The sequence below is a fragment of the Lingula anatina genome, chromosome 2 (assembly GCF_051362555.1).
Source record: "Lingula anatina isolate TDL-2025a chromosome 2, LinAna3.0, whole genome shotgun sequence".
Taxonomy (NCBI): domain Eukaryota; kingdom Metazoa; phylum Brachiopoda; class Lingulata; order Lingulida; family Lingulidae; genus Lingula; species Lingula anatina.
In genome coordinates this window covers 6,216,080-6,243,651 of record NC_141768.1, presented here as the reverse complement: position 1 = coordinate 6,243,651, position 27,572 = coordinate 6,216,080, and the positions used below count along the sequence as shown (strand labels likewise).

General features: G+C 36.3%; 2 protein-coding genes across 18 annotated transcripts in view; one reads left to right on the top strand and one right to left on the bottom strand.

The window, feature by feature from the left end:
- Positions 1–23,396, top strand: part of LOC106167598 (uncharacterized) — a 38,918-nt gene extending 15,522 nt beyond the window's left edge. For 9 of the 17 annotated variants that reach the window (XM_013546408.3, XM_013546407.3, XM_013546403.3 and 6 more), the window contains 12 exons: positions 8,766–9,457; positions 12,456–12,556; positions 13,533–13,649; positions 13,963–14,113; positions 15,335–15,535; positions 15,785–15,901; positions 16,088–16,183; positions 16,476–16,605; positions 16,911–17,009; positions 17,642–17,712; positions 17,862–17,927; positions 18,079–23,396. In XM_013546408.3, coding sequence (XP_013401862.2) covers positions 8,795–9,457; positions 12,456–12,556; positions 13,533–13,649; positions 13,963–14,113; positions 15,335–15,535; positions 15,785–15,901; positions 16,088–16,183; positions 16,476–16,605; positions 16,911–17,009; positions 17,642–17,712; positions 17,862–17,927; positions 18,079–20,973 — 4,707 coding nt within the window. In that variant the 5' untranslated portion in view covers positions 8,766–8,794 and the 3' untranslated portion in view covers positions 20,974–23,396. Of the gene's footprint in view, positions 1–50; positions 1,906–4,606; positions 5,195–5,342; positions 6,334–6,479; positions 6,693–7,593; positions 8,598–8,765; positions 9,458–12,455; positions 12,557–13,532; positions 13,650–13,962; positions 14,114–15,334; positions 15,536–15,784; positions 15,902–16,087; positions 16,184–16,475; positions 16,606–16,910; positions 17,010–17,641; positions 17,713–17,861; positions 17,928–18,078 lie in introns of those variants that run through there. The other 8 variants (XM_013546402.3, XM_087005755.1, XM_013546411.3 and 5 more) reach the window with 8 other exon arrangements.
- On the bottom strand, positions 23,341–27,359 carry LOC106167602 (glycine N-methyltransferase). The gene is made up of 5 exons (XM_013546419.2): positions 27,049–27,359; positions 26,109–26,236; positions 25,423–25,685; positions 25,062–25,180; positions 23,341–24,271 (listed from the first exon to the last, which is right to left on the bottom strand). Exons 1-5 carry the CDS (start codon positions 27,252–27,254, stop codon positions 24,091–24,093), a joined length of 897 nt encoding a protein of 298 aa, XP_013401873.2. The 5' UTR covers positions 27,255–27,359; the 3' UTR covers positions 23,341–24,090.
- Positions 27,360–27,572: the final 213 nt, after the last annotated feature.

The following is a 27,572-nucleotide window of genomic DNA, read 5'->3' as shown; positions in this document are numbered from 1 at the left end:
TAGTTTATCATTTATTAATTACTAGATAAAGGTAAGACTTCCTTAATCTTGGGTGTATGGTTGTCTGGTTATTTTCATTTGAGTGATCTTGTTTAACTCAAGGAGATTTATATGCACTTAGGCTTTAAGCTAATAAGATATGAAAGAAAAAACATTTTGTTGCCAAATTATATAATTTGGTTATTATTTAGCCCATTGTCACATAGTTTGATAAATGTTTAAATATTCTGTTCTGGGATTCAATATGCACTGGCTCCCACTGATCTTTGTATTCAAAGTTATTGATTACCATGTGGAAAGCTTATGAGATGCGCTAGCCTAAGCCAGCCTCCATTCTTTAGATTCAATCAATGAAAACTAAAAGAACAAAGCTGTGTTTATACACGATAGCTCTGATTATATCTTAGTCGATAAAATAGGTGTCTTTAGCCATGATATATCTGATTGACATTCATTCTATGAAAAAGGTGGCTTTGGAGTGAAAGTACTGATTAAATCTAGCTCCATAAAATAAGTGTCTTTAAAATATTGATACTTCTGGTTAAATCTCAATCTAGATGAAAAAGGCACACAGGGTCATCAGTTGGGAGCTTTGGTGAACAGGAGAGCATTGTTTGAGTATGTGGCTTCTGTGGACTGCAGAATTCAACCATCTATTTACTCCCCTATCCCTCTGTCAGGAGCACAGAGGAAGGGAAGGTGCAACACAACATAATAGTATTGAATTTATCTTGTGAACTAAGTGATATTATTGTACTGATGAAAAAAAAAAAAACATGACTCACCTGTTTTTTTTTGTGAATGGCCCAGTTAACAAAAAAAGATATAAAAAAAGATGCAGATGATTATGTTTGATAATGACCGGAAATGTTGCGTTGTAAGAAAACCACTAATGACTGACATGATAAAAAGCATACGATATCTCTCAGTATATCTGTCTGGTTGCATGACAGGGAGAATTGATACAGGTTATAGAATCTGATACCAAATGCTGTGTGGCTTGTATAACTTACGAGACATTGCTTGTTCCAACACAGCATGACGTTTTTTCATTAAGTGGCTGGCGGTTTTGGTGTTAATGTGGCAGTATTAGCATCCCATAATGAACCATTGTACAGAAATATGTCCCAGTATAATGAAGTCAAGAAGTTGCATATATCACGGCAATCAAATAAGATGCCTAGCAGACGACTGATTTGATTACGGATAGCCAACTGAGACCCATTCTTATTGGCACTTTGATTCAGTGTTTCTTGTTATGTTGTTTATGATTATGATTTATGTATATTTTAGGTCATCAAAATTGATAAACTTCACCAAGGAATGAATTAAAACAAGTAAACATATCATTATCACAAAGTCACCATCTGGTTATGTTTCAGCTATATAAAGAAAAAGCCACCTGCAAGTTTCTGTTATTTTGTTGTGCACTTGTTTGTGTATTTTTAAACATGCAGAAATGGGTTATTTACGGATACTGTTTTACTGACATTATCGTTATCGTCACTTCTAGTGATCAGGTCAACTTTGTTTTGCACTTCTCTGTGCACACGTAACACGTGAAACTGACAACAAATTCACACATTTTTCTCTATTAATTTGAATCATTTTTATATTTTTTTTATTTCATCAATAAGTTCACAAAGCTCAATTTTTTGAGAATTTCAGTGTTGGTAACCTTCATTATGATATATTGACCGGATAGACTTTGTGTGACTTTGGCGCTGTTTACCTGCCATCTCCTGACACTCTACTTGTGCTTATCTCCTACTATCACTTGCCTGGGGAAATGCTCAGTGCAGAATAATATTGCATAGGTGTCATATTAGCAAGGCATGTCAGGTTATATGTCACTGACAGTGTCCTCTAGCAAGTGTGGATGTACATGGATATATTGTATACAAGGTGGGCAGTATGCTTAACTCATACAGTGATTTATTGCAAGGTTTGCTCTGACAGTGATTCTGCAACTTAAAGAGCATAGTTGAAGTTGTATGAAAGTGGCCTTGTGCTTTACAATGAAATTTTCTATGTGGGGGCCGGCTCCATTTCCTTGAATTGTTGGAATCACAGTGTTAGTTCCTGTTCATTCATTGTGCAATTTGTAGAGTTAACATCAGTTAGGAATTATATTTCTTGAAAAGGTGTGGTCACTAATGAATTGCCCTCCCATTTATTGTGCTGTACTGTATATTGCTCACACTTACCATATGGCCAATTTCAGAGCCCCAGAGAGAATGCCACAACTGTATTAGCTAATTATCAACTTGTGGTGGCTGTATTATGTAAGCAACACCTGCCTGTGTAAAGTCACAGCATCTTTATCAGTAATGTATATGAAAATACAGAATGTATCAAATAAATTAATATAATTTTCACCTCTGATAATGGGTGTATAACAGAATTTTCATTTAAGTATACACACTAAGTATGGTACCTATGTAATTGTTTGGTCATAGCCTATGTAAAATTGTGCTAGAACTAATAAAGATTATTATATATTTCCTAGGATGTATTCAGAACAAGGTCAAGGAAGATTTCTACAGCAGAGGGATTGCCACCAAGTTTCCATACTTTCTCAGATTAAAACTGAAACTTTTTTCCTTAAAACTTTTTTAAACACTCAACAGACTTCCATTTCAGCTGGAAGAAGATTGATCTGATCCATTGTCTGATTATATATTAATACAACAGTCATTTCCGCAAGGTCTGCCATTCAGTCTGCTGTTTATGATTTTTGTGGTGGAATTTATGGGTGCAGTTTATTGTACCATTTGGTTGCTATCATAGTTATGCCATTGTATTCTTTGTATATTTATGGAGCACACAAGCAGTGGTAGAATATACAGCTTTATTTGTATATTGAAAATAAGCCGTTTCTATTTAAAGAAGCAGATGCACGAGAGTTATGCAAGTGTGTCATTTGTATATTGATCATCAGATATGCCAGCCAGCTGAATTTGAAAGTTGAAAATGTGCAATATCTATTAGAGCACACCCTTTCCTTATTTCCTCTCATCTCAGCATGACGCTCAACAATTTGGAGTGATTTATATATTACAGACATTTTTGAGGGGAGATGTTTATCAGCTGTTCTGATTTTGTGTCTTTTTATTTAGTAGGCTCCATGTAACAGTGGTTTTTGCTTTGTGTATACTATATTATCTGAAATTGTACATAGAAGGGGAATAAAGCAGGAGGTGCTTTCCATCTGTTATTAGTGTCCATGCTACTGTTGTAAGCAATCAATCAAACGGATGGCATTAATATTTACAAACGTGAATGCCAACATCCAATATATCATAAGTATAAAGATGGATCAAGGCAATATTTAGCAGAACGTAAAAGTAGTAATTACCAGAAAATTAGCCATAATGATCACCCTACAGCAGTTTCTCAACATGGTAGATGTGCAATATTTGATAAAAATACACTCATTTTAAAACTAAATAGAATCAAATTCTCTTATTCTTGAAATAGAAGTAATGATCATTATGTGGAACAATGTTCCTTACCATAGTATATTGTTTTGTATACCACTTGTAACATGTTGTAATCATTGCATGTTTTTCTCCACCTTGGTGAAGATTTGTTTAGGAAAAGATACTTTCAGTTTCTGATGCAAAGCAATATATGAACTATATTTGAAAATTTCAGTAGCGTGATTGAGCATAGGCATGCTAACAACCTATTTATGATTGAAAAAATCCATCATTGAAGACCTTAATTGGGCGTAAAAAGTAAAATTATGTTGTTGAGAGGTATATTAGGCTTGAAATAGTTTCCTGCTGGTTGCTCAGTTTACATCCATCCTCTTGACTGATTGGCTTGTTAGTACAATTAATACAGCTCAGGGAGAGGGAAAAAAACTGAAAAGAACTTAAAGGAGCCCCTTACAAGTGCAGTCTAATCCTCAAGGCCTGGAAAAAAATCATCTAAATGTCAAATGAAATTGGTTGGAAGTGGCATGACCTGACTGATAATAAAACTCATCTCTTAGGGTGTGGGTGGTGATACTGCTAACACAGCTGTCCTGGCATGTAAACCAATGAGGTTCTGAAAGCAGGAAAATAATCGAGGAAAAAAATCTTAGCTCCTGCTTTTAGGAAAAGATGTCAAAGGTGGGTGTCAATATATGGCAGACAAAGGGAATCCTGTTACCCACAGCATGTGAAATGAGGGAACTGTGGACAGTCAGCTGGAAGATAAGACAGTGTTCACCTGGAAATGAGAGGGATTAGTTAATCCACCTTTGCACCTCTTCTTACATTTCTCTCTGTCGGCAGGATCAAGTCTGACGTTTAAGTCTGACGTCAGACGCCATCAGAAAGCCAGAGGGATAATGCTTTGTTTGTTTTAGCGCAGTGCCCTAACCCAGGTGTAATTAACACAGCTAGTTCAAATAATGAAGAGAAAAAGGTTAAAATGTCACCAGTGTTTGTCTCCTAGTGATATTTCTCAGAGAAACCTGATGTGCTTTTCTTTGTGGTGCTAATTATTATTGATTCTTTTATCTCTCTGAGTTGATATCCGGATAGATCTGCTTGTGCTGGATAATGAAGTTGAAAAAATTACTTGATTTGAGGCTTAATATTAGATATAAAACACTGATATTACATTTGTGCAGTGATGCAGTTTTTTCAGCCCAAGAGCATGAATTTTTTACTCCAGTTGAGCCATTTATCAATGAACATTTTATGGCATTGTTAGATTTAGGGCCAGTACAATAACTCTTATATAATGCAGCTTTAAGTTAGCAGGTCTGCAAATAGTAAATAAAGGGGTAAGGCATGTTTAGATCAGCTAAGGCACTGGGATTAATCAAAACCTCCACAAAGCCCGAGCACTGGTAGATGACTCATTCTCATGGTTCTGTGCTCAGTCCCGGAAGCCTATAGAAGAAAAGGCATTTGCTGTAAGCTGTAAAGCATAATCAACTGAGCAAAATGTGTTGGTTTTAAGTGTGTTTTACACACCTTCATGCCGACAACAGGTCAGGGAGTTGATGGTTTAGAGGATAAGAGAGAAAAGCCGAGGTGCTTGACCTAGATTACAGCCTTGTACCTGTCCAGGAGGGTACTTGCAATCAATAATTTTTTGTATGCTCGGAGCTCAGAGAGGCATATATAGAGTCCTGTGGGAGAAGAGCTGGCAAAACAGCGTGTGGCAGCTTTATTTATCGGATGAAACAATGGTGAGATACAGTGTATTAACATATTTGACCCCGTAATTAAGCTTAATGCAAGCAAACAGCATCTGTAGGTATTTCAGTAGAGAATACGTGGGTATTATCACGATATTTGGAGTATCGAAGGTTAGAGATGTGAAACAGCCCTAGATAGCTGACGTGAAAAGATATAAGATTTCGCATTGCTATAAACATCATTGCACTTCTGTTTGCCATTGAGATATGATTTATGCTGCCAATCTTTGAAGTAGATCCCATTGATACAATGATAATGATAAGAGCATGCTGCCTTTGAAGCAATAAAACCAGTTGTCCAAAACAGCATATTGATGTGGCAGCAATATTCATAACAGGCAATATATGCATTTGCAAACTGAGAGTAAAATCACACTGAATTTGCCTCATTTTATCCAGTATGTGCTATAGTTACTGTTTAATTGGGTAACATATTGAATAATCAGATCTTATTGACTGGGGATCATGATGCATTTAGTGTGGTCAAAGTGTATTGTTATTGAGGGTGTAGCAGGGCCAGTAAAGGTCAAACGGTATTGTTTTTCTTTTATTTTTAGCAGGAGCAGTAGAGTGAAAACTACTTTTAGTCCTAATAGACAGGATAAATATTCATTTCGTTAAATGTTGAGAGGTGAAACTGGTCATTGTATACTTTTCACCTGTCCAGAACCGCTGTCCACTCTTGCCCAGTATCCCTAAATATTGACTGACCAAACTCGGGTATTGGAAACCTATTTTGATTGTAACGGGACACGAGCGGGGACTGTGTGTGCATGGCGAGGAATATGTCATGTTTGCATTGTATTGGCTCACAGAACACTGAGACTAACACACACTTGTGATTGGAGAGAAAGGAGCTCCATTCATTTTCGTGAGGTTGTATGCACAAATGTCTGACTGTGTAGTGGTTTGGCTGAGTATGGGCATAGTCTAGAAACAGGACAGGGAGAAATTTGAAGACAGTACTAGTACTTTTGAGTGACTTTGGATGGAAAATCTACAAAAGAACTACAAAAGGATTTTACCCAGGTTACAAATAAAGTTAGGATTTCACACCTACGCCAAGCCAGGCAGCTTTTAGTGAGATGGTATCAGACTAGCTGATGACATGTACCACAGAACATAACAAGGTTAGTGTTAATAGAACTGACAGCACATTGTCTGCTGTGCTTTATGGAACAGATAGGTATCTGACCGGTGTTGGTCTGAGGGAAGACTTTCTCCTGGACGCATGGTTTCACATTAGTATTACACTGTGCATGTCTCATTGCTGTGCTTCTGATTGTTAAACCTGATTAAGGAGATAAATCTCTTCAAATACATGGTTATAGTTAGCTGCAGTGGAAGGATTAGTCTGAATGCATTTTATTTCATTTGATGCGTCAGCCGTGTGCCCATGCGTGTTTCTTTTTGAAAAACTTGTAAAGTGCAGACAGTATTCATTGGTTGCCATAAAGGATGTCTGGCTCTTGTAACTGTTGGCATGCAGGTAAATTTGCTGAGTTATTTATCTAATGAGTGTCATCTGTTTATTTTATGGACTTTCTCTAGATTATAGCACATGGCATCAATTGTTCATTTTAAAGGTATTGTATGACAACTTATTTTATGATGTGTTTTCTTTGAGCATTGTATATTTGACCACATATTTTGAAAGAAATTTAAAGACAGTGTTAGGGTACTTGTGGAACGGCCAAAATTGAAATTGTAAATACTCAGAAAATAACATGTTCAAGAATTACAAGTCATGAGAGGGATCATTTTTATAGTTTTAAAAACAGGAGAAAAATGTCATATTAAGAAATATGCATCAAGCAGCCGTACTGCTATTGGATTTTAGCTATCCCAGCTGCCTCATGGGCATGGGCTGTGAGTATCCAAATGAAGGAACCAGAAAAACTCAATTTTGTGGGATTTGATACTCTGTCGGTGCCTGGTATCGGCGGCCTCCAAGTGGGACAATTACATATAATAGATTGTCATTATAAGCCCTTTACAATTTGGATAACTTTCCATGGTGAGCAAATACCTTCAGTGGGCATTGTCTAAGCTGAGATTAGTCAAATCCAACAGTCAGTTTTAGTATTGAATATTGATATTCAATACAAACTGGGAGGGGGATTGTGAATTTATTGGAAAGAAATTCCTTTGATGTGGGCAGAAAGCATTATCCATCTTGTGAGACTTTACGATCTTTTAATTTGGGAAACATTTCTAAATCTTGCTCTCGGCATTTAACAGATTGATATTTACTGAATTTGGGGATTACGTGCTAAACACTAATTGCTTGGAAAAGTTATTGAGGATCCTTTTCTTTTGCTGAGATTTTAACTAACTTCTGTGACTCGGTGCATTTTGACTTGTACTGTAATTGAATTTATATAACATATTAAAAATGTGCTTGAAGTCCTTTTGCTTTCTAAAGCACTGGGGTCACCAGGTGTGTATTATAAAAGTTTGTCAACCTGTGTTGGTAAGAATAACATTTCCATAAAGCTTGTGGACTTATGCCATGCTTTACATAGTTCTGGACCAGTTGAGATAGATTGGTATGCCGTGACATATTTTTACATAACATTTATAAACACTTCAGTGTATTGTTTTGTCCTTGACTTTTGACCTTTTCATTCTCGGTGGTCAGCCAGACTTGATACATTTTCTACTTTTCCCCCCAACCCTGGCTATATGAAATCTTGGGTCAGTTCTGTCCATGAAAGCAGCCATTCACTGTAGTTCTTTATGTGACCATTGAAAACCTAACACCTGAAATTGTGGTTATTTGTCCAACTTTTCTTGTTGATCAGAACAGCAAGTTACAAGTAGAACGGAAGCCTATTATTGTAGGGAGCAGTTAAGAAAACAATAAACCTAGAGTAGCATATAATGTTTTTGTGTAGTTTTTTAACCACAATGACATCATTATAAGCCTCATTTCATCTAAATTGACTTAAATCAACAAGGGGTTTTATATAACTAAGGTTATAAGATTACTTTACCATGGGTGGAGTTGTTAGAAAAACTGTGGTGTGGGGAATTACACTATCTTAAAGATCTCAAAAGTTAGTCATCAAAGAAAGACCCTTTTTGCATGCGGAAATCCTGACTTAACAATTACAGATACTGTGAACTTTAAGCAAAATTTCACAAATATACAGCAAGGCCACTCAGGTGTGGCCCGTCATTGTTCTCCGCTACTTCTCAGTTGAATGGTTCCTGTTTGGATATCCATTTAACCAAGATGACTTGTAATATGCCCACTGGAGTCAATTCAGTGCAAGGCAGGCAAGCCCACCGTGACAGACGGCCATCCTCCAGACAGGAATAGCTCTGTGAATTATTTCAGATTCATGGTCTATGATGTGTGAAACACCTGTGATATGCCTATACTTATTATGTAAGGTTGTATTACATTACGTTTGGTTTATGTAGACAGACTGCCAAAACATGGCATTAGAAGTTGATCTAAACACTTCCTGTGCTATGTCTGGCAGTGGCTAGTTGTTTTTATGGCTGATTATTAATTTATTTGATCAAGATAATACATTTTTATTTTAATTTTCAGGATCATCAGTGGATTTGACACCTCATTTGATGTCTGTATTTGATGAGTTTTCTACACCACAAGAACTCCAACATGAAAATGATGCATCCTCTTCTGAGGGAACAAACCACAAAGCTGGCATGTGTGATGTGAAATCTATGAACAGTAGTGAAACAAGGGAGAAGAATAATGAAGCGTATGGCTGTGCTAGTAGTAATGGTCAGGAAACTCACTCAAAACCACAACAGACTCGGGATCGAGAGAGAAAAATGATGAAAGATGTAGAGACGTGTAATAATGACTCAACCCTTCAGGACACAGCTACTACAGGCGACAACAAGAAACGTCCACTGAGTCTCAGTTCAACCTCGTCTACGTCAACCTCCTCACTGCCACGCACACGGCGTAAACGCCTCAACACATCGCAGATGCACGGAAGTCATGATCAGCATCTTCGCCACTCTGTGATCAATGATTCTCAAATGGATACTCTCACAGATGAAGAGTTGTTGTCAGAGTATTGTGAAGAGGCTAACGAGTTGAACGAAAGTTCAAGTACACTAAATACAAATGGGAAAGATACAAGCAGAACGTCCCTCTCTCAAACCCCACCCCCCTGTTCTCCTTCTAAACTCTCCTACATAGACAGGGTGGTGGACGAGGTTCTGGAGACTGAGAATACCTATGTGGATGACCTCCAGTCTATTATACAGGTAGGTTTACTAACAGTTCACAGATACTGGAAATACTCCTGGAGTCAATGATTCAACCATGGTTAGCCTTATGATCATTTTTTATGCCAGTGAATAGATGCTGGCAATATTCACAGTGGCCTTAAGGATGATATGCAGTCTATTAATCTGTGGAGATTACTGAAATAATGAGTTATGAAGCTTATGTGCAAAGTTCGAAATTGAAAAAGGTGTGATGATATTGTTTTTGTTTTTTTTTTCCAAACAGGATTTTAGTTTTTAGAATAATGATTAGTGATTAATGTGATCTAGGTGCAACTTTGTACCTGTGATACTCGGACAACCATTGTGTAAAAAATATTCCATTTGTTTTAGAAGAAATATTGTCCTAAATTTTTCCATATATTTTTGTAGAAGTTTTAATTCGGATATGAAAGACTAGGGAGGAAAGGTTACCTGTTGATTCACAGGTATAACTTCAGGCACAGTCAAGAATTCATTACTGTTTTTATGAGCATGAAATGTGGGAGTTGACAGTTTGGAATAGTTGGGAAATATTGTGAACCTTGTATGTACGTGCTGCCAATAAAATCTGTACTATGGGAAACAATTTTAACACTCTGGTGATTTGGCTAAGTGGAATGAAAGGTTAAACTACATGACCTCTTTGTTCTACTGAATTATTTCATACCCTGATGAATACTTTTCCGTATCAGCGGACTTATTTTGAAAAGCTGCAAAATTAGTCATGAGCTCTTTGAATATTTTTCGACTCAAGTTTATAGCCACTTGTAACATACTGAACAAAGTTAGCATGTAGATTTTTGAAGGAAAATGTTTTTTTTAATATATATATTTTGATAACATATGGAAGAAGTTGGATTAAGGGAAATAAACCAGGCCAAAGTCCATACTGAACGGAGCATGAGGAAAACCACAACATAAACCAGGCATTGTTTCCGATAACTCACCAGCTCTTCAAATATCTTAAAGAGAGGAAATCCTTGTCATGCACTATCAGACTAGTCATAACACTAAAACAAAACTATGTATCTTTACCATGTTTGGTGTATTTAACATTCTTGCATTAAAAAAACAAGGTATGAAATAGAGAGGAGACCAGATTGATGGAACGTGATCCGATCTTTTTGACCCAAATGAGATTATTGTGATGAACATTTTTAAAATGATTTTTTCTGCCCTTCACTAATTATGATCAAATATAAACAATGAAAGCATAACACAAAACCAGTGTTTTACCAGTATTGCCTGAAAAGGATTATTAAAGAGACCTGAAAAGATGGTTTGATTTCATGCCAAAAACACTGGGTCATTAATAACTAAAACTTATCAATTAAAAAGAATTGGAATTAGCGAGGTTCTTTGAAATTTGTGGTGAATAACCACAATTTGTTTATGGTCTAAGTTGTATTTGGGCAAGTGGTCTGGCTGTAACTTAGGAAGGGCAGTGCCACCTTGGTCAATATTGAACAACGCCTAGCTTTATATTTAGTCAATCTCAGGAAAGTGGAGAGTAACTATTGACATCCCTTTCCCATTCATTCACATGTCTTATGTGCCACATAGAGTTTTATGGGGTTGGAGTTTACAATGGCTTTTCTGTACCTTTGCAATAACATTTGGATTTGGCCCTTTCGAAAGTGTAACAACTTAATTTTGAAGAATCAACTTTTAGCATTGGCAGCATATAAAGAATTATACATTCATCCAAGACGAAAAGAAGCAATTTGGTCCCGAGTGAAATACTCTTCTTGTAGTACAGTACTCCACCAGCCAGTCTTTGCTTGCATTATGTATTTGCTCATCTAACTCTTAGGCTCGACTTTGATCACAAATCAAAACATGGCCCCTTTTGAGATCAGATGTTGGCATTTCTGCAAATTGCTTTCTGGGCCAATTTTTAAAGATGGCTCCATGGATGAAGAGATGACACGTATGGCATGCCGCCAGTGGCAAAGGAGCTAAGCAAAGTGTGAACTGTCATTTATCATGAATGTATTCTCATCTTAAAAGGCTTTTTTATCTGGAAGAATGGGTTTTTATAGGTACCTACCCTCTCTTCCTGTTAGTTTTAACTATAAAATTAAAATGGACCTTTTTATTGACCTGTAGTTTTTAATGGGATGTGTAGACACGATTTGCATTCCTGCTAAAACAGTGATATTTATTGTCTGCAAACTGAAGACTTTTTGTGCCCCTTTGGTCTTAATGGTCAACAGTGCATATAATGACAAGTATAAATCATTGATGGTGTGTATTTTTAGCATAAAAGGAATATTAAAAATCCACGTGATATTTGTCACGTTTTGGCATCCCTGATGTTATTCTATAGCTGTTCAGTTTGCATTTTCATGTGTGTTGGTTATCTGTTTTTTCTTTCTTCAAAAATATTGTGTGACAAACAATCATTTATCAGTCAACAGCAACAATTACAATGTGATTTTATAGAAATTGGCATGTTGTTGTTGACTAAAAATTGCTACACGTGCAGACCAAACATGTGGCATGGACTCATTGGTCATTGTAAGCAAGACACCTGTCTGGCAATGGCTACAATTTTATTGTCATGGTAAATGACCGTGCCCATATAAAAATAACATAAAAAAAACAGTTTCAAATTTGAAAGGTGTATCAGCCCTGATTTCTTACCTCTTATCTCTTTTCCAGTTCTGGTTTAAAAGGTTTATTTATTTTGTCTAATATACCAGTTGGAGAGCATAGCTGTAACTTCAGCTGTGGCAGTAGTGGTGATATGTTTTGTCAGACAATAGTTTCAGAAAATAAATCTTGGCTAATGCAACTGTGTCAAGAAACAAGTGAATATGGGACCTTGAATGCTGTAGTAGTGAACAATAAAGGTCTTTTTTTAAAGATTTATGTGAATATATAATTCAGCATTTTGCACCATTTAAAGAATGCATTTGTTTGATTAAATATCAATTGCAATTCACTAGTTGTAAAGTCATTCACATTAAAGGCATCATTTGTCTTATTTTAGGGATATCTTGGCTACTTTAAAGAATCAGCAGATATAGAACTAAAAGAAGAAGATTTAGCTGCTATGTTTGGAAATATTGAAGAAATTTACCTCTTCAACAGGTAAGTACACTGATGTGACTTCTTCACATGAGGATGAAACTATTATAATTATGATATCTTAACAGCTCAGACAGAGTTTTTAAAATGTGACACAGTGAATATAAATTAGTATGCAAGGTCGGTTCTGACCTTAGATCCAACATATCCTTTGATATGCCTCCATTCAAATCATTTGTATTCTGTTTTGAAATGATTTGAATAATTTGTATCAGTATTTTTTAAGCCATAAAAACACAACCCATCAAAAGTATACCCATTCTCATCCAAAATTTATTTAGGGGGAAACATCAAAGGATATAGAATTCATCAACCTGAATTCTTTTGAGTGTTTCCTTTGTAAGTCATGCCAGGACACTGTTTGATGATAACCAAAAGTATATTTGATTTATTTGTGTCTGCATTAGGCATTTGCACCTATTGGCTTGGCTGCAGACAGCCGTTGTAGAGGCCTCTCTCTGGCCAGCTTGTAAACACATTCCATAGGTTCTTAGTGAAGTTAACAGAAGACTTACCTTTATGAAGTTAAATGTTGCCACTAGTGTGTACTGGCATTAAGCTAATGTTTTTATTAGTTTCTTTCATTGACCGATATGGTTAATGTAACTTTAAGTACTGAGGGGCAAACATTATCATTTAACAGAAGTGGTCAGTAAAGGTTGCTTTTTGGTTGAAATAGCAGCTTGACCATTTGGTCTTTAACGTCTCCATAGTTAACCTGCATTTGGCTTCAGAACTGGCCATTAGCATAAAAGTCACCCTGCAGTAAAAATCTGACTGACCTATATTTTTCTCCATTTTCATTTTGTCCAGTTTCATTTATCCCATGGTAGAGAGCATAGTTAACCTAATTACATTACAACAGAACAACAACATGAAAACATTCATTTTGCAGCATATTTTCCTAGGGGTTTTTGGCATTAAAACAGTAATCTACACTTGAACACATGAAATGAAATTACAAATTTTTATCTTTCAGCCAACTCCTAGAACAGCTGAAGAAAAGTGAGAGGGACCCAGTTCACATTGCTCAATGTTTTGTCAATAATAATCAAGGCTTTGAAATCTATTCACAATACTGTACAAACTATCCAAGGTATGGGTCCAATGGGCTTGCATCAGGGTTATTGTGTTCATATCTAGACTAAACAAGCAGTTGTTATTAGAGCTCGTTTCTACTCATTCAACTTATAGTAGACTCATTCATTAAACAGTAGGAGAAGAAGTTTTTTTACATGTTTCAATAAATATTGCTTTAAGCACAGATTAAAATAGGTGTAATATTGCTTAAAACTCAATTAATTCTCATATTTGGCACCTGTTTAAATAAATTAAATGATTGATTCTGTTCTGTACATTTTATATTTCAGAAAAGAACATTATTCATATATTTATTCATATTTTTTCAGAGCTATCACTGTTCTGACCAAATTCAATGTCGACCCTGAGATGGCCAACATGCTGAAACAGCGTCAGGGTGCCTTACAGCACGCCCTTCCTTTGGGGTCTTACTTGCTGAAACCAGTGCAGAGGATTCTGAAGTACCATCTGTTACTGCAGGTTTGTATGATTTCCTAATTTTTAGTTATATTTTGTGATGAAATGGTTACTGTGGACTATAACTTATGTTACAGAGACTACCAGGATAGCAAACATGGAAGTGTTATATTCCTCCCAATGTTTCCAGAGGCATTGAAACTGACCAGACTTCAACCCAGACTGTGCAAGATTAATATCCACTGCTTAAGAAATGTGTTATGAGCGTTTTATATATTCGCACTCCCAGAATCTATAAATAATCTTGAAGATACCATCCCAAAATATTGTAAAAATGCTGAATGTACATCCTGAGTTAACCAAACAAATGATATTTACTCTTTTTGCTGAATTGGGTTAATTGCCTGTAGCAAGGGGCTTTTAGACCAAATTAAGAATATTGATATCATGGGGGGTTCACTGGTATCTTATATCTCTTGTTATTTGCCCCTGCTGTCTTTTCCTATTACTATGTTAACACATAGTGATTCTTTGTAATTGAAGATATAGGGAAGTAGAATTAAGAAGCTCTGTGTCCTACATTTATGGTGTCTGTGGTAGGTTTAACATGTAGTTGAAACTGTGCGATGTCATCTCAGTGGCTTTCTCTTTCCGCAAAGAGACATTACACTATCATTTCAATTTGTCAAGCTAGACAAAAAGTATTGAAGTGTAGCTGCACAAAACTTAGGAACAAAGCAACCTGGGTTTTTCTTGCTTGCTGATTTTACCCAACTGTGACAGGGTCAGTTAGGGTTCAGGAGACAATGGAGAGCACAGTCAGTTGTTAATTTGTTCTCAGGGGTAGGCTTGGTTTATGAACCTTCTGTATCCATTGGAAAGTCACTCAATGCTCTTGGTAGGTTTACTACACAAACAATTGGAGGAAAAACTTGAGATAACAGATACCTCAGTTTTGACTAGCAGCATTCATGTTTTGCCCCTTTTTTCTGCCCAACTAGAGTTCTTAAGATATTTTACCTATTTCAGAATGAATGTACTTACTGTTTTAGTAGTTCAGTTGTTTTTAGGACCATGAAACCTTATGCAATTTTAGATGTTATTTTACTGGATTAGCTCAACAAAATATCTGGATTACCCAAGTGGTTAAAAAAATCACATTTGTTTTAGCTCATCTATGTATGTAGTATGTGATATTATTATAAGCTAAGCGTGCATAGGTCACAGTGATATCAGCCATATTGAAGCATCATTATCCTTGTTGATATGTATTCCAATTTACAGAACATCCTGAAGCATTTTGACGCCAGTCAGCCAGGCTATGAGGTGATCCAGGACGCCCTGTCTGGAATGACCAACATGGCCAAACACATTAACGAGATGAAACGGAAGCATGAACACGCTGTGCGCGTGCAGGAAATCCAGAGCATCCTCTACGGCTGGGAGGGGGACGACTTGACAACATTTGGGGAACTGTTGTTAGAGGTACTACTGCAAGACTTTGATGCTATTTATCAGTGTAAATTTAATTTTGGTCTGATTTCATATAAAGCTGTTACAAATATTGTTGATGTGGTCACAGTGGAAGATGTCCCAAGTAACTCAAAAAGTTACCTTGGGTTTCAAGCAAAGTATCAAATGTAAATTCAAGCTTATATTTTAAAACTTGGTCAAGCAAATTCAGTTCATTTATTTTTTCTTTCAAAAATTTAGTGTATACATTTTCTGTTTCAGTCCCCATTTCGATTGTATGGAGCCAAGGGCCACAGACAAGCTTTCTTGTTTGAGAAAGGTTTAATTTTAGCCAAAAGGAGAGAAGATGGCACATTCATGTGCAAGGCTGTTATAATGGTAGCTTTTGTTATGATTATGATAATAGATGTTTATCCATACTCATTTCTGAAACAAAAGAAAGGCAAATGTTTATTAAATGTATTATTGACAAGCATTTTACTTTTAATTTCATTATATGCTTTATTTAATTAATTATTTTTACTTTCAATATCATGATAATCCTTCCACTTTATTTTATATTAGTGTTCCAATCTAATGGTGATTGAGAGTATCCCAAAGGAACCTTTGAGTTTTCATGCCATTCCATTTGATAACCCAAAGATCCAATACACACTGCAGGTAAGCAGAAAAGATATATTTTGTTAACATTTGTGTCAATCAGGGCCCTACAAGCATAGAGCTTAATTGTGATTTTGTATTTAAATATAGTTATTGTTCAGTGACACTGCTCAGCAAGGATTTATTTATAGCAGAAATAAAATCGATATCAACCAGAATATGAGAAGTTTGAGGTTTTAACAATCAATTCTTTTCTTTTTCCATTTCTTATTTTGTTTTTGTTGATACATGATAAACTGTATTGTATTACTGTTAACAATGACAACAATTGAAACTATGTATTTTCTTTCAGGCCAAGACGTTAGAGAAAAAGAGAAAATGGTGCCAAGAAATCAAACGTCTCATCTTGGAGAACTACACTGCTCTGATCCCAGACAAGGCTAAAGAATTGGTTATGCAGTTAGGCAGGAGTAAGGAAGAAGGTATGTTTAATAACCAATTAACCTTGTGGTATTTAAATAAGTGATAATTATTAGACAATTTTAATTATTTTTGAAAACACATCAATTAGTATTGTAAATATGCTTCTTGTATGTTTCACCAAGCCATTTGCTGACATAAACAACATGACATTCACCACTCTAAAAATTTAAGTCCAAGTTATTTAGAATTTTAACAATACCAATACAGAAAACAAAGCCTTGTATTAATTATCAGAAACTGTAGCCTTCTTCTTGCAGTATTTGTTTTTGATTATATAAGTAATAGTCATTTCCTGTTAATGCAGATGAGTCCATAATGAAGAATATTGACCCTCCTAAGAGGCAGCACCATGCTCCTGAATATCTGGAGAAGAGAAGGAGGAAGTCAGGCACAGGATTAACTGGTAAGTAATCTGAGAGAAGACAAACACATTAATCAACGTGATGTAAAAGGGTCTCAAGATTCAAACAACAATGTTAAATTATGTTGGGAGAAAAAAATTTTTTTACAATTTTTTTAAAATTATTATTTGACAATAGTGTGTATTTGTCTGAAAACTGAAGCCATTGGGCTAAATTGAAAATCTAGAGTTATCCACAAGAGTGTTTGTAAACAGCTTAAAGACATGCTCCCTGGCAGTAAATCTTTTTGTTCTACACTAAAGAACTTCACTTGAGACTTGAGAGCCACCTTTGTTTAATGTTCAGAATCCCTTGCAGAACCACTTAAATTTATACCATGCAGGTACTCAGCCATAAGTTGTAGTATGCAAGCAGTTCACTGTTTGCAGCTGTCATGATGTATATTTAGTGATAGGAGGCAGATTTAAAAGTTTTTTTTCTAATATGTCGAAATATATGATACAAAAATATAAACTTGATTCTTTAAAGCAAAAATGTTTAATTTCAGGTTACTTTGAATTACAAGGTTATTTTTACATTGCATTAAATGTTGAAATGCTGATAACCAGACATAATATTCTGGTTTCTAGATCAAATTTCATCCACTGATAATGATTTTTTAATTGTTTTTCAGAATTCAGTTTACTTAAGGGCAAGAAAGCACAGAAAAGGCAACAAGTAGACAAAAGTGAAAGTCCGCGATCAGTAAGTGTTCAAGTGTACATATTTGTCCATGCTTGAGTGTTTTGGTGCTACCCAATAAAAAGAGAAGAAATCAGTTATTACAGTTCAGTGTCTGTTTTTGTTGAAACTTAATCAGGGAGATTTAATAAGACATGAAATTCATCTTTCAGTCTCCTCAGCCTACCAGAAAAGGTGTGGTCAAGAGCTTAGTGGACTTTGTCAGTGACCATAAGAAGGTGAATTTTTACTTAAAATAATTCCTTAATGAGAATCTGTTTATGATTTAATATCTGATTTAATTTGTTATATGTATAAGATGGAAAGCAATTATTACCACATTGACTGTATACTGTTGACTTATTTGTCATAATTTTTGTTATTTTTCAGGATGGTGATGTTGTTAAGCGTAGAAGCCACCTTAGGGTAAAGTCAGAGTCATCAAAGAGACTTAGTCGTAGTTTGGAAAGTTTGACGGAGGATGGACTGAGTGATAAGGCATCTGGAGAAGACAGCAAACGCCAGTCTGTTCAGGAGCCTGGTGCTGTGGCAACCAGTTTTGATGATGCCAGCGCCAGGGCTAAGAGAATTAGTCAAATCTTAGACAGTGAGGAATTGGTTGAGAATCTAAGAAATGGTGGGCAAGGCTGGGCCAATAATTCTTCAGCTAGTCGCACAGATAGCTTCAGAGTAGCAACAGAATTAAACCGTGTGGACTCCACAACTGTGAAAGACGGTCATAAGTGTGATGGGTTCCAGAGAAAGCCAAAAGAAAGGACCAGGTCAGCAGAAAGTATGGAGACCGATTCTGATTATCACACAGAATCTTCTCGCTCCAATTCTAAAGTCATGGATGATGGTTATGTGAATATCTCATATGATGATCAAGGTAAAGTCCAGTTCAATTTTGATTCCGATGAAGAAGATGAGGAATCACCATACTCCAATGTGATAATAGCACCAGGAAAAGTAGACTTGGCAATGATTAATACATATGGAGACTACATCAATTTAAAGTCTCGAGGCTCCAAAGATTTGCCCCAAGTGCCTATGGAGATAATCGCAAATAACCATGCTAAAAGCTCAGATAGCTTATATCAAAGCAGTAGCAAGTCTTCCATCAGAACTAATCAGGATGAATTTAGTGATGATGATGATGATGGAGATTATGTTGAGGTAGCCATGTTGGATAACCGTCGAAGTCAAACTTCTCTTACCTCTGGCTCCACCTTGCGAAATGATGAAGATGATGATGGGATTTATGAAACTCTGGCAGTGACCTCATCACCATTATCAAAGTCAACTTCAACACTTACTGCAGCAGATATCAAAAGTATCAATGATCTGCTCACACCATTACCAAATAGCCCAAAACTTAAAAATAGGAGAAATGAGCGAAGGGGTGGCCGTCGTGCTTGCACTGACTTGGGCACTGCTGTGAACAGTGTTTCTAAAGCAGCAAATGAAAAGGAACAGTCTGGAAATTTGTGGGTTAAAAGACAAGACTCATGGAGTAGTAAAAAGAGCCATAAGCCAGAGCCAACACTATCTGCCTTACCTCCTTCTCTCCAGAGGTCAAACTCTATCCCATCACTACATGGAAGCATTGAAGAACTCTGTCAAAAAGGAGATATCACCAATAGTAAGCATTCACTGAAATTCTCAGACACATCCCTCATGTTTGGGAATAAGAGTGCAGTTTTAGCAGGGGATTCACCAAAATTGAAAGAAAACCATCGGATTATATGTCGCTATGCTACACCCCCCAGAGAAACTGCTGCCACCATGGCAGCGGAGATCACACAGCGTCACCGAAAGAGGATTTTCATGAGATATGCCACCCCACCCCGGGAAACCCTGACCCACAGCAGTCTGGAACAAGTACCTGTTATAGAGAACAAGATGGCTCTTAAACCAAAACTGGCCAGGTCACTCTCCGATGGACATGACATGGGAGATGATCATGGTCACTGTGGATACAGTCATAGAGGCCTTGCCTCAAAGGCTCATCGTCCAGTATCATTGAACCAGGTGGATAATTCTTCAAAGGGGGAACCTTGTCCACACCGTTCCAAACACCTCTACTCCAGGACATCTTCTGCGCATACTTCCTCTGAGAGCATTGTTGGGTCTATCAAAAACGCTGTGCTAGGATTCACCTCTAAAATAGCCCATCGTATGTCTGTGACATCACCACGTAGCAGTATGGCAGACCTTGGCAGCCCAACAAGGTCCAGGAATAAATCCCAGGAATCTGAAGGGGAGCAGCCAGAAGGGAAACAGAAGGAAAAAAGAGTCAGCACCTCTGTTTATTCCTTAGCTCGTACATACAGTGCCAAAATCAAACAAAAACAGAAACCACCTAGTCATACACCTCCTCCAAACAGGAAATTTGAATGCCGAGATTCTGACATGAGTGCAAAACATTTGAGAAAATTACTCCAGGAGAGCAAACCAGGCAGCTCCACTATAGGGGCACGTATGGCACAGGCAAAACCAGTTGGACTGGGAAACTATACTCTTCCCAGACAAACACCAGAGGAACCAGCAGGTGACTCTACCTCAGCCAGTGAAAACAAAACAAATAGGAAGGACCATTATGGCAGCCAGTCAACATTTTATGTTTCCACTCCGTCTGATGTGGTTAATCCAGATTACATGGATGCCAGTGGTTCAGATGATGGAGAGTCCTCGGATACTGGGAGTGTTTATGAAAGAGAACTAGAGAGCAATTTAGATGATGTGTTTACGGATATTGCTTCACTCAATACATTGGGCTCCGAGGACAATTCTGAAAGGCATTTTTCAGTGACTGAAGCATGGCGATCTTTTGAAAATGTAGAGAAAAACAAATCTTGCCCTCTGGCACAAGAAGACAAACTTAAAACCCAAACTGTTGCAATATCTGAAAAAGTGAAAATGTCAGAAGAAAATTCCACATTTGTCAGGAGCGAAAGTTGTGCTTCCCCTGATATCAGCTCAGGGATATTAGAGAGACTCAGAGGTCTGGAGGAATGTACAAAGTTTGTGAAAAAAACAGAAACTGTTTCTAAAGAATTGGAAGAGATTCCAAAGAAATCAATTGAAGAGAGAACTCAAGAACTGCTTGGGTTTACAGAAGGATGGAAAATGAAACGTCGACACAGCATTCCAAGAGAGGACGATGTAGCCTCTTTTTCAGAGGAGTTTGAACAAGACAACAAAAGGTCCTCTGTTGATGACACCTATGTTGAGAGAAAAGGGTGGGTTAAAAAGCTTATTTCCAGATTTCAAAGTGAATCCTGAAGTTTTGGGAACAAAACTTTTTCTTCAAATGATCTCATTTTATTGGCATTCAGCTTTCTTCTAAATTTCTTTGCAAAAATCAAGATAAAAGTATTTATCTATATCTTCTTGGCTTTTATTTATGATTATTCCTTAGGTTAAAGCTTCCTCATTTTTGAAACAAACCCTTGATATTCTAAATTATTGTCCCAAGCACCATGTTCTCTCCAGATTTCAGTTGATAAAAAAAACTGACAGTGTTATTGATCCATGATATTCTTTTTGAAATGGTCAGCCACTGAAACTATGAGGAATTAATTTATTTGTTCTTCCCCCATTGCCGTAGAATACTGACAAATCATTTATCAAAATAGATTGCTTGTAGGTGTGGAATAACATAAATTTTATTATATTTGTGCCACTAAATGCCTGCTTCAGGTCATGGGTTTATGTATAAAAATAAGGTGCAGTTACAGTTCACTTATTACAGTTTAACTTAAAACAGTACTATCGGTCACAACAGTAGGGAGTTGCATGCCCAGTTGGTGAGAAATGGTAACTTCAAAGATGGTACTGTTCTAAGTGATATCTGTTATATATTCACTGTAAATTCACCTTTAAAAAATAATAAAATTTAAGCCTTGCATGCTTAGTGGGCAACAGTGTGTACCCCTTCACTCATTACCATTATGCATATCCGTACATTTTATTTACAGTCCACTTGTTATTTTACTTTTAAGTCACCTTTTCCTTTCATGTTTTTCCCTTGCCAACCTGTCCACTGTTGTATCTGTGCTTTATTGTTGATTTTCAGCTTTTACCGCCGATGTCACCTACCCAAGAACTGATGGTAGTATATTACCTACTAATCACTGGAATTCAGTTGGGCAAGGAACTTTGGTTTCATTGAAGTTTAAAACTTCTGTTTTCCATCAGCATTTGAAATTTTCTTTCTGACAATTTTAATTAAATCAAGAGGACAAGCATTTATTAGCATGCTGTTTGTTCTGTTATCTTGCTTGGTTTTGGTGATAGAAATATAGATTCTTGCATGTTTTGTCACTAACACCTCTAAAGCTTATTACCTTTTAACTTCCCATACCTGTGATATTCCTCAAATCTTAGATTAATCCATTTAATGAATTTTGCAGTGCATATTTCACCTGCCTTGGAAATTAGCTGAATGTATTGCTTTGTACACAAGAATAACAATTTCTGGAATTTAAGTTTCATTCATTTGTACTAGAATGTTTAGAACTAGTAGTTCAAGCGAACCTCTATACTGATAATCATTTATACTAGGACAATTTTTACCCTATTATCTACTTCATTTGCCTCCATCTTTTCAATGCACCACATGCAATTTAAAATCTGTTTCTCAGCTCCTTTAATCATTCATATGAAGTGAGATCAATTCTGAATCGGTAGTTTTTTCAAATATTATATTTTTTTCTTAAATGTGTATAGATTTAATCTAATCATTTTATATGATAGACATTTAATGAATGTGCTTCAAGTACAATTTACTCTGGGCTGCTTGATGTTCCCCCACTGCCGTTGTCATGCCACAAGTGCATGTGACAAGAAATGTTGCTTTTGTACAAATGGAAATAATTATGATTGAATGGCTTCATGGAGGTTGTGCAAGAGCTTTTCATGTGGAGTTATGTCATGTGTAATAATATAGAAATGATTTGTAAATGTTAGTTCTGTACATTGACATAAGGATGTAAAAAGTTTAACCCTTTCTTTCTGTCATCTTAATATTATTTGCTTCCTAAAATGTGTAATACTACATAGGATAGATTGGTTGAAAAAAGTGCAACTCAGAAAGAAAATTAGTTCAATTTGTAGCTGCATTCAGTATGATCTCATAATAATGGTGCCAGTAGCAGTGCCTTGTTAACGTACAAAGTATTAGCATAAATATGTGCTTATGGTAATACACATACTGGCATATAGACCAGTAAGAAGTTGTCATGTACTGCTGTATGTGCACAAGAAGCATGCATATATCCACAAAACCACTGCCATAATCTACACATGATGAATAAAGTCTTTTTGAAGTTATTTGAATGTAACTGAAACTTGAAGGACTTTGAATTTATGAGAAAGTACGCATATCACCATCCACATTACAGTATGCAGTACTTAGCTGGAATAGTTATCATTGTAGGCAGCATAATTTTGCTTTAGTTTCAACTCAGTGAATAGACCCGGATGGACATGACAGTTACATGTGCAGACATTTTTTATGTACATGTACATGAGGGTCGTACATGTACAGAAGTCGATATTCTCTCTGCTGTTTTAAGTGGACACAATGAGTAGCATTTGAGCTTTGTGTAACAGAGCGCTTTTCAGCTGTAAAAGAGCGACATGGAAAAATGCATTATTGTTATTTATTACTGGTATTAAAAAAGTTGTAAAACAATGAAGTGAAATACTGAGTTCTTGTTTTCAATGTATAGATATCATTTCTTGGTCCCAGTTGACATCATTCCTGAATAAGCCTAACACCTTCACAAAAATAAATATATTTATAACACGGAATATCAAACTAATTTTATACCCAAATTAACGACTGGTCTGTAATAACAACTTCAATAATTTTAAAAACATTTTCTTCCAACAAAATGTACACGATTTAACTTTTTTTTCAAAGAAATCATTTCCAACAAAATATACACATGATTTCATTTTTTTCTTTTTCAAAGAAACCTCCAATCTATTTACATTTTTTTGAAAATTACTTACCACATATATTAGCATACATGTACAATGTAATGCAGAACAGACAACTTGAACAATCATTATGAAGCAACAGCAGCAGTCCAGTAATCAAAGTAACTCACAGGCACCTTCATGCTTTATCAGAAGGTGCATTTTTCAACTCCAGCAGATTTGTACATGAGATTATTCAAAGGACTCCCGTAATATAGGGATATTCCTCAAACCTAATATTATCCCTGCTTACAAACAAGTAACTTTCATATTTACAATTGTACCTGTCATAGACAGAAATCTCAGTATGGTCCAATTAGTATTTCAGCCTCACGTACTGTCACATCTTTACTAGCAAAAATGCTTTAGGTAATGCTATTTATCAGTCTCTTTACGTTAATGTTATTTTTTCCATCACTCGTCAAATGGTCTTTGAATGACGTGGATGAAGTATGCAGGTGTATCTTCAGGGTCATATTCTTTAAAATCTCCAAACACTTGATGTTCAGCTTTTTCACCAAATGCCTCCTTCAGAAGACCAGTAAAGGCCTTCAAACGATGGGGATAGTATGACAGACGGAAATGGGTCTGAAATCTGAAAATAAAATTCAAAGGATGATGATCAAATCATTCCAATTTATATTATTTTCAAGAATCACAACTTTTAACTTGATTTCATTTAAAGGAATTTAAAGATAAGCCAAAGAAAGTTGGTTGAAAATTTAGAGACTGTTCATGTGGTTATCACACTGATATTAAATGGATGTAGAACATATACAATTTCTTGTTATCACAAACCACTGCAATTTGAATGCCCCATTCATATATATATGCTATAAGAGTTCTAGAGACTTTTCATTGTTTGATTTGAACTGTGGAAAATCTTCTATTAATACTTCCAATATAAATGTATTGTTGAACAGAGGCAATTACTTGTAGTAGTACATGTACTTTCATGTAAAATGCAACTTTTAAGAGGTTTACACATCAAGTGTTATATCTTAGCAATACAGCTGGTACATCTTGATGATGACATGTTTTGAGAGTTTCTACCATGTATTTATGCTACAGGGGACTTGACTCTTATTCACAAGTGCTCCACTACTTTGCGTCCTGCATTTCAGGTGGAAGTTGGTTAATCGTCTGTGTCCAGCAGGGAGTGTCTTATGAAAAACCCAGGCTCTTGTTAAGTTGTCAAACTCTCAAGACATATAACCAGTGCAGTTGTACTGCTAATGTGCTTTGCTAAGATACAAAGCTTGGTGTGAAAAAGCCCAATGACATGTTTAAGGATATTTGAACAGAAATAAGTCCAGAACTCAAAAAAGATTACACTTCAAATGTTCAGCCGTGTGATACATGTAGTATATCTTTAAGTTACTCACTCTTTATCTGGATTATCTTTGGTGAGGGAAGACACATCCATGAAGTAGTCTAGAGTCACCATTTTAGGTTTTCCATTCACATACAAGTTTGAAGTCTTGATGTCTTTGATGTAGTCACTCTTTAAAACAGATGATATAGAAAAAATGAATGATAATTTTTCAAATGAAAGCACTAAAGAAGGACATTACCCCTACCAGGAACAATACATTATCTCACTCACTCACATACGCACACACTATCTAAAAAGTAAATGGTACAGTAAAGCAAGACCAGTTAACACAAAAATACCCATTTTCGTACATTGGGAAAAAATATTTTTATAAAATAAATTAAAAAGAGGTCATCCATCCTTCTGCTTACATTGTAGTAGATATTCTTGGCTGGGGCAGAGCCTGTGTCCAAGATGGCATCATAGTTACGATGGTCTATGATCAAAATCCCTCCAGGCTTGACCATCCGGTAGAAATTGGAGAAAGCAATTCTGTGTTCTCTCTGCTCCTCGCTGAAGTCTGGTAAATGAGCAAACGAGTTTCCCAGACAAATCACTGTATCAAAACCTCCCTCTGGATGTGGAATTTCCTCAAAATCCTCGGCTAGAGTCAACCAGTTTGCTTCTTCCACCACTGTAAATTGTCAGAATTATCAGATTAACACTGGAGAGAACTTTAAAAGGATTCAGCATTTCTTTTATTTTAATCCTGCCCTGGACACCAATTTATAAGCATACATGGAAATGAATCATGACCCCACCCCTGGTGTCTCCTCACCTTGGTTGATAAGCAGTTTAGCTATGTACACGGTTACTTACTGTCAAAATCTAGGATCATTTCGCAATCAAAGGGCAGGTAATGTTCAATACTACTGGTCAGATCCGCTTAAAACTAGATGGACAACCCTTGCTAGCACACAAAACCTTATCTGTCATTTAAGTCCTGACAGATAAGAATGATATATAAGAATGGTCAAAGAAATGCTTACAGAAGACCAAGAAAGTCACACAATACCATAATCTTACCCCAAGAAATCACACAATATTATAATCATACCCCAATTATCAAATGCCTCTTCCTTGCGTCTGTTCCACCTTTCCTTCAGAGCAAACTTCAACATCTTATCACTGGCATCAACACTGGTGACTTTGAAGCCTTCTTCCAGGAGGAGGATTGAGTCGACTCTAGTAGTGGGAATAATGAAGAAATATTGTTAAATTTAGAACAAAAAATAATTGGGACTCACGCAGAGGCAGATACAGAGACATTTTCTGACAGTCCTCCAAATTCTTTGTTGATCTAGCCTCCATTTTTGACCGTCTTCAGACAGAAAAAATTAGATACCCATCAATAAAAACTTGAAAATCTGAGCATTTCCAGAAGACCCAAAAGACGGCCTAAATCCACCCTTGCTCATGCATGGAAGGTAAACCCATTTTCTTTGACAACTATAAATGCATTTTTTTTTTTTTTTTTGGTATAATGCATCATGCTTAATTTAACAACCATTGCACCACAAATTGACTGTATATGCCATGAAATAAATCCGTTTGTTGTGCCTATCCTTTAAAAATGACTCAGCTTTTTTTGCTCCTTCTATTATGCATATTTAATGTTTAGATCCTATTCTGATGCAATCTACGTGGATAGATCAAATATGGTCCATGCATATGGTTACGAGAAACAGCAATTCAGCTACAAACCATACAAATTCACAAAATTCTCACAAAAAATGAATTCCCACTTTCAATCACTGAGCACATTTGCAAACTTATTTTATATCACTAACTACTAGGACACATTTGAATGATCGTAGTGTTGGTATAAAACACTCACAGAATTTTAAAAATAGAAATAACCTGGGGAAAGCCCCTCTCTGCAATCAAATAAAAATGAACAGACTTGAGCGTGCATTTTATTTCTGGGAATTGCTTATTGATAAACAAGGTTTCACTTATTAGATGCATCACGTGTGTACAATTCACATCTCTCTTACCCGGTTCCACAAGCAACATCAAGCACCGAGCTGCAACCTTTTTTTCTCAACAGGTTGCATAACCACTCGCTGTACTGCGACGTTCTTTGTTGTTTACAGCCGATGTACAACTGCCAAACCCTGGCCGCTTTCCCGTCAGCATACTGGTCAGACAGACCCTCAGCGGGCACTCCGAGAGAACGAGTACGGTAAATACTATCAACCATTTTGTTGATGATTTCTGCAGTGACAGACTTCTCTGCTACACGCTTACTCGAACAGAATCTACTTTCTGACTGAGCCCGCTTGATCAGAGGTGTTTTTGTTATTGTTCGTCACCGCAACTGCATTGCACTGGCTAGGACCACCCCCAGCCAGTGAGAAGTAAGCACATACCTGTTGTTGACAATTTTGGGGGTTTATTTTGGGCGTTCCGCATGTCGACAAATGTATATTGAAAAATCGAACACCTTTGATTGTCACAATGATTTTCGCCTGTTTTACTAATTGTGCATTAAATATAAAGCGCCTTCATGGGAGTAATC

Bases quoted from the DNA above. Each gene is read 5' to 3' on its own strand.
- LOC106167602 (XM_013546419.2), bottom strand. From the start codon at position 27,254: ATGGTTGATAGTATTTACCGTACTCGTTCTCTCGGAGTGCCCGCTGAG. The intron at 25,686-26,108 runs GTATGATTATAA...GACAATTTACAG, and splicing joins AGAGGCATTTGATAATTGGG to TGGTGGAAGAAGCAAACTGG. The intron at 25,181-25,422 runs GTAAGCAGAAGG...TCTGTTTTAAAG, and splicing joins CCAAGAATATCTACTACAAT to AGTGACTACATCAAAGACAT.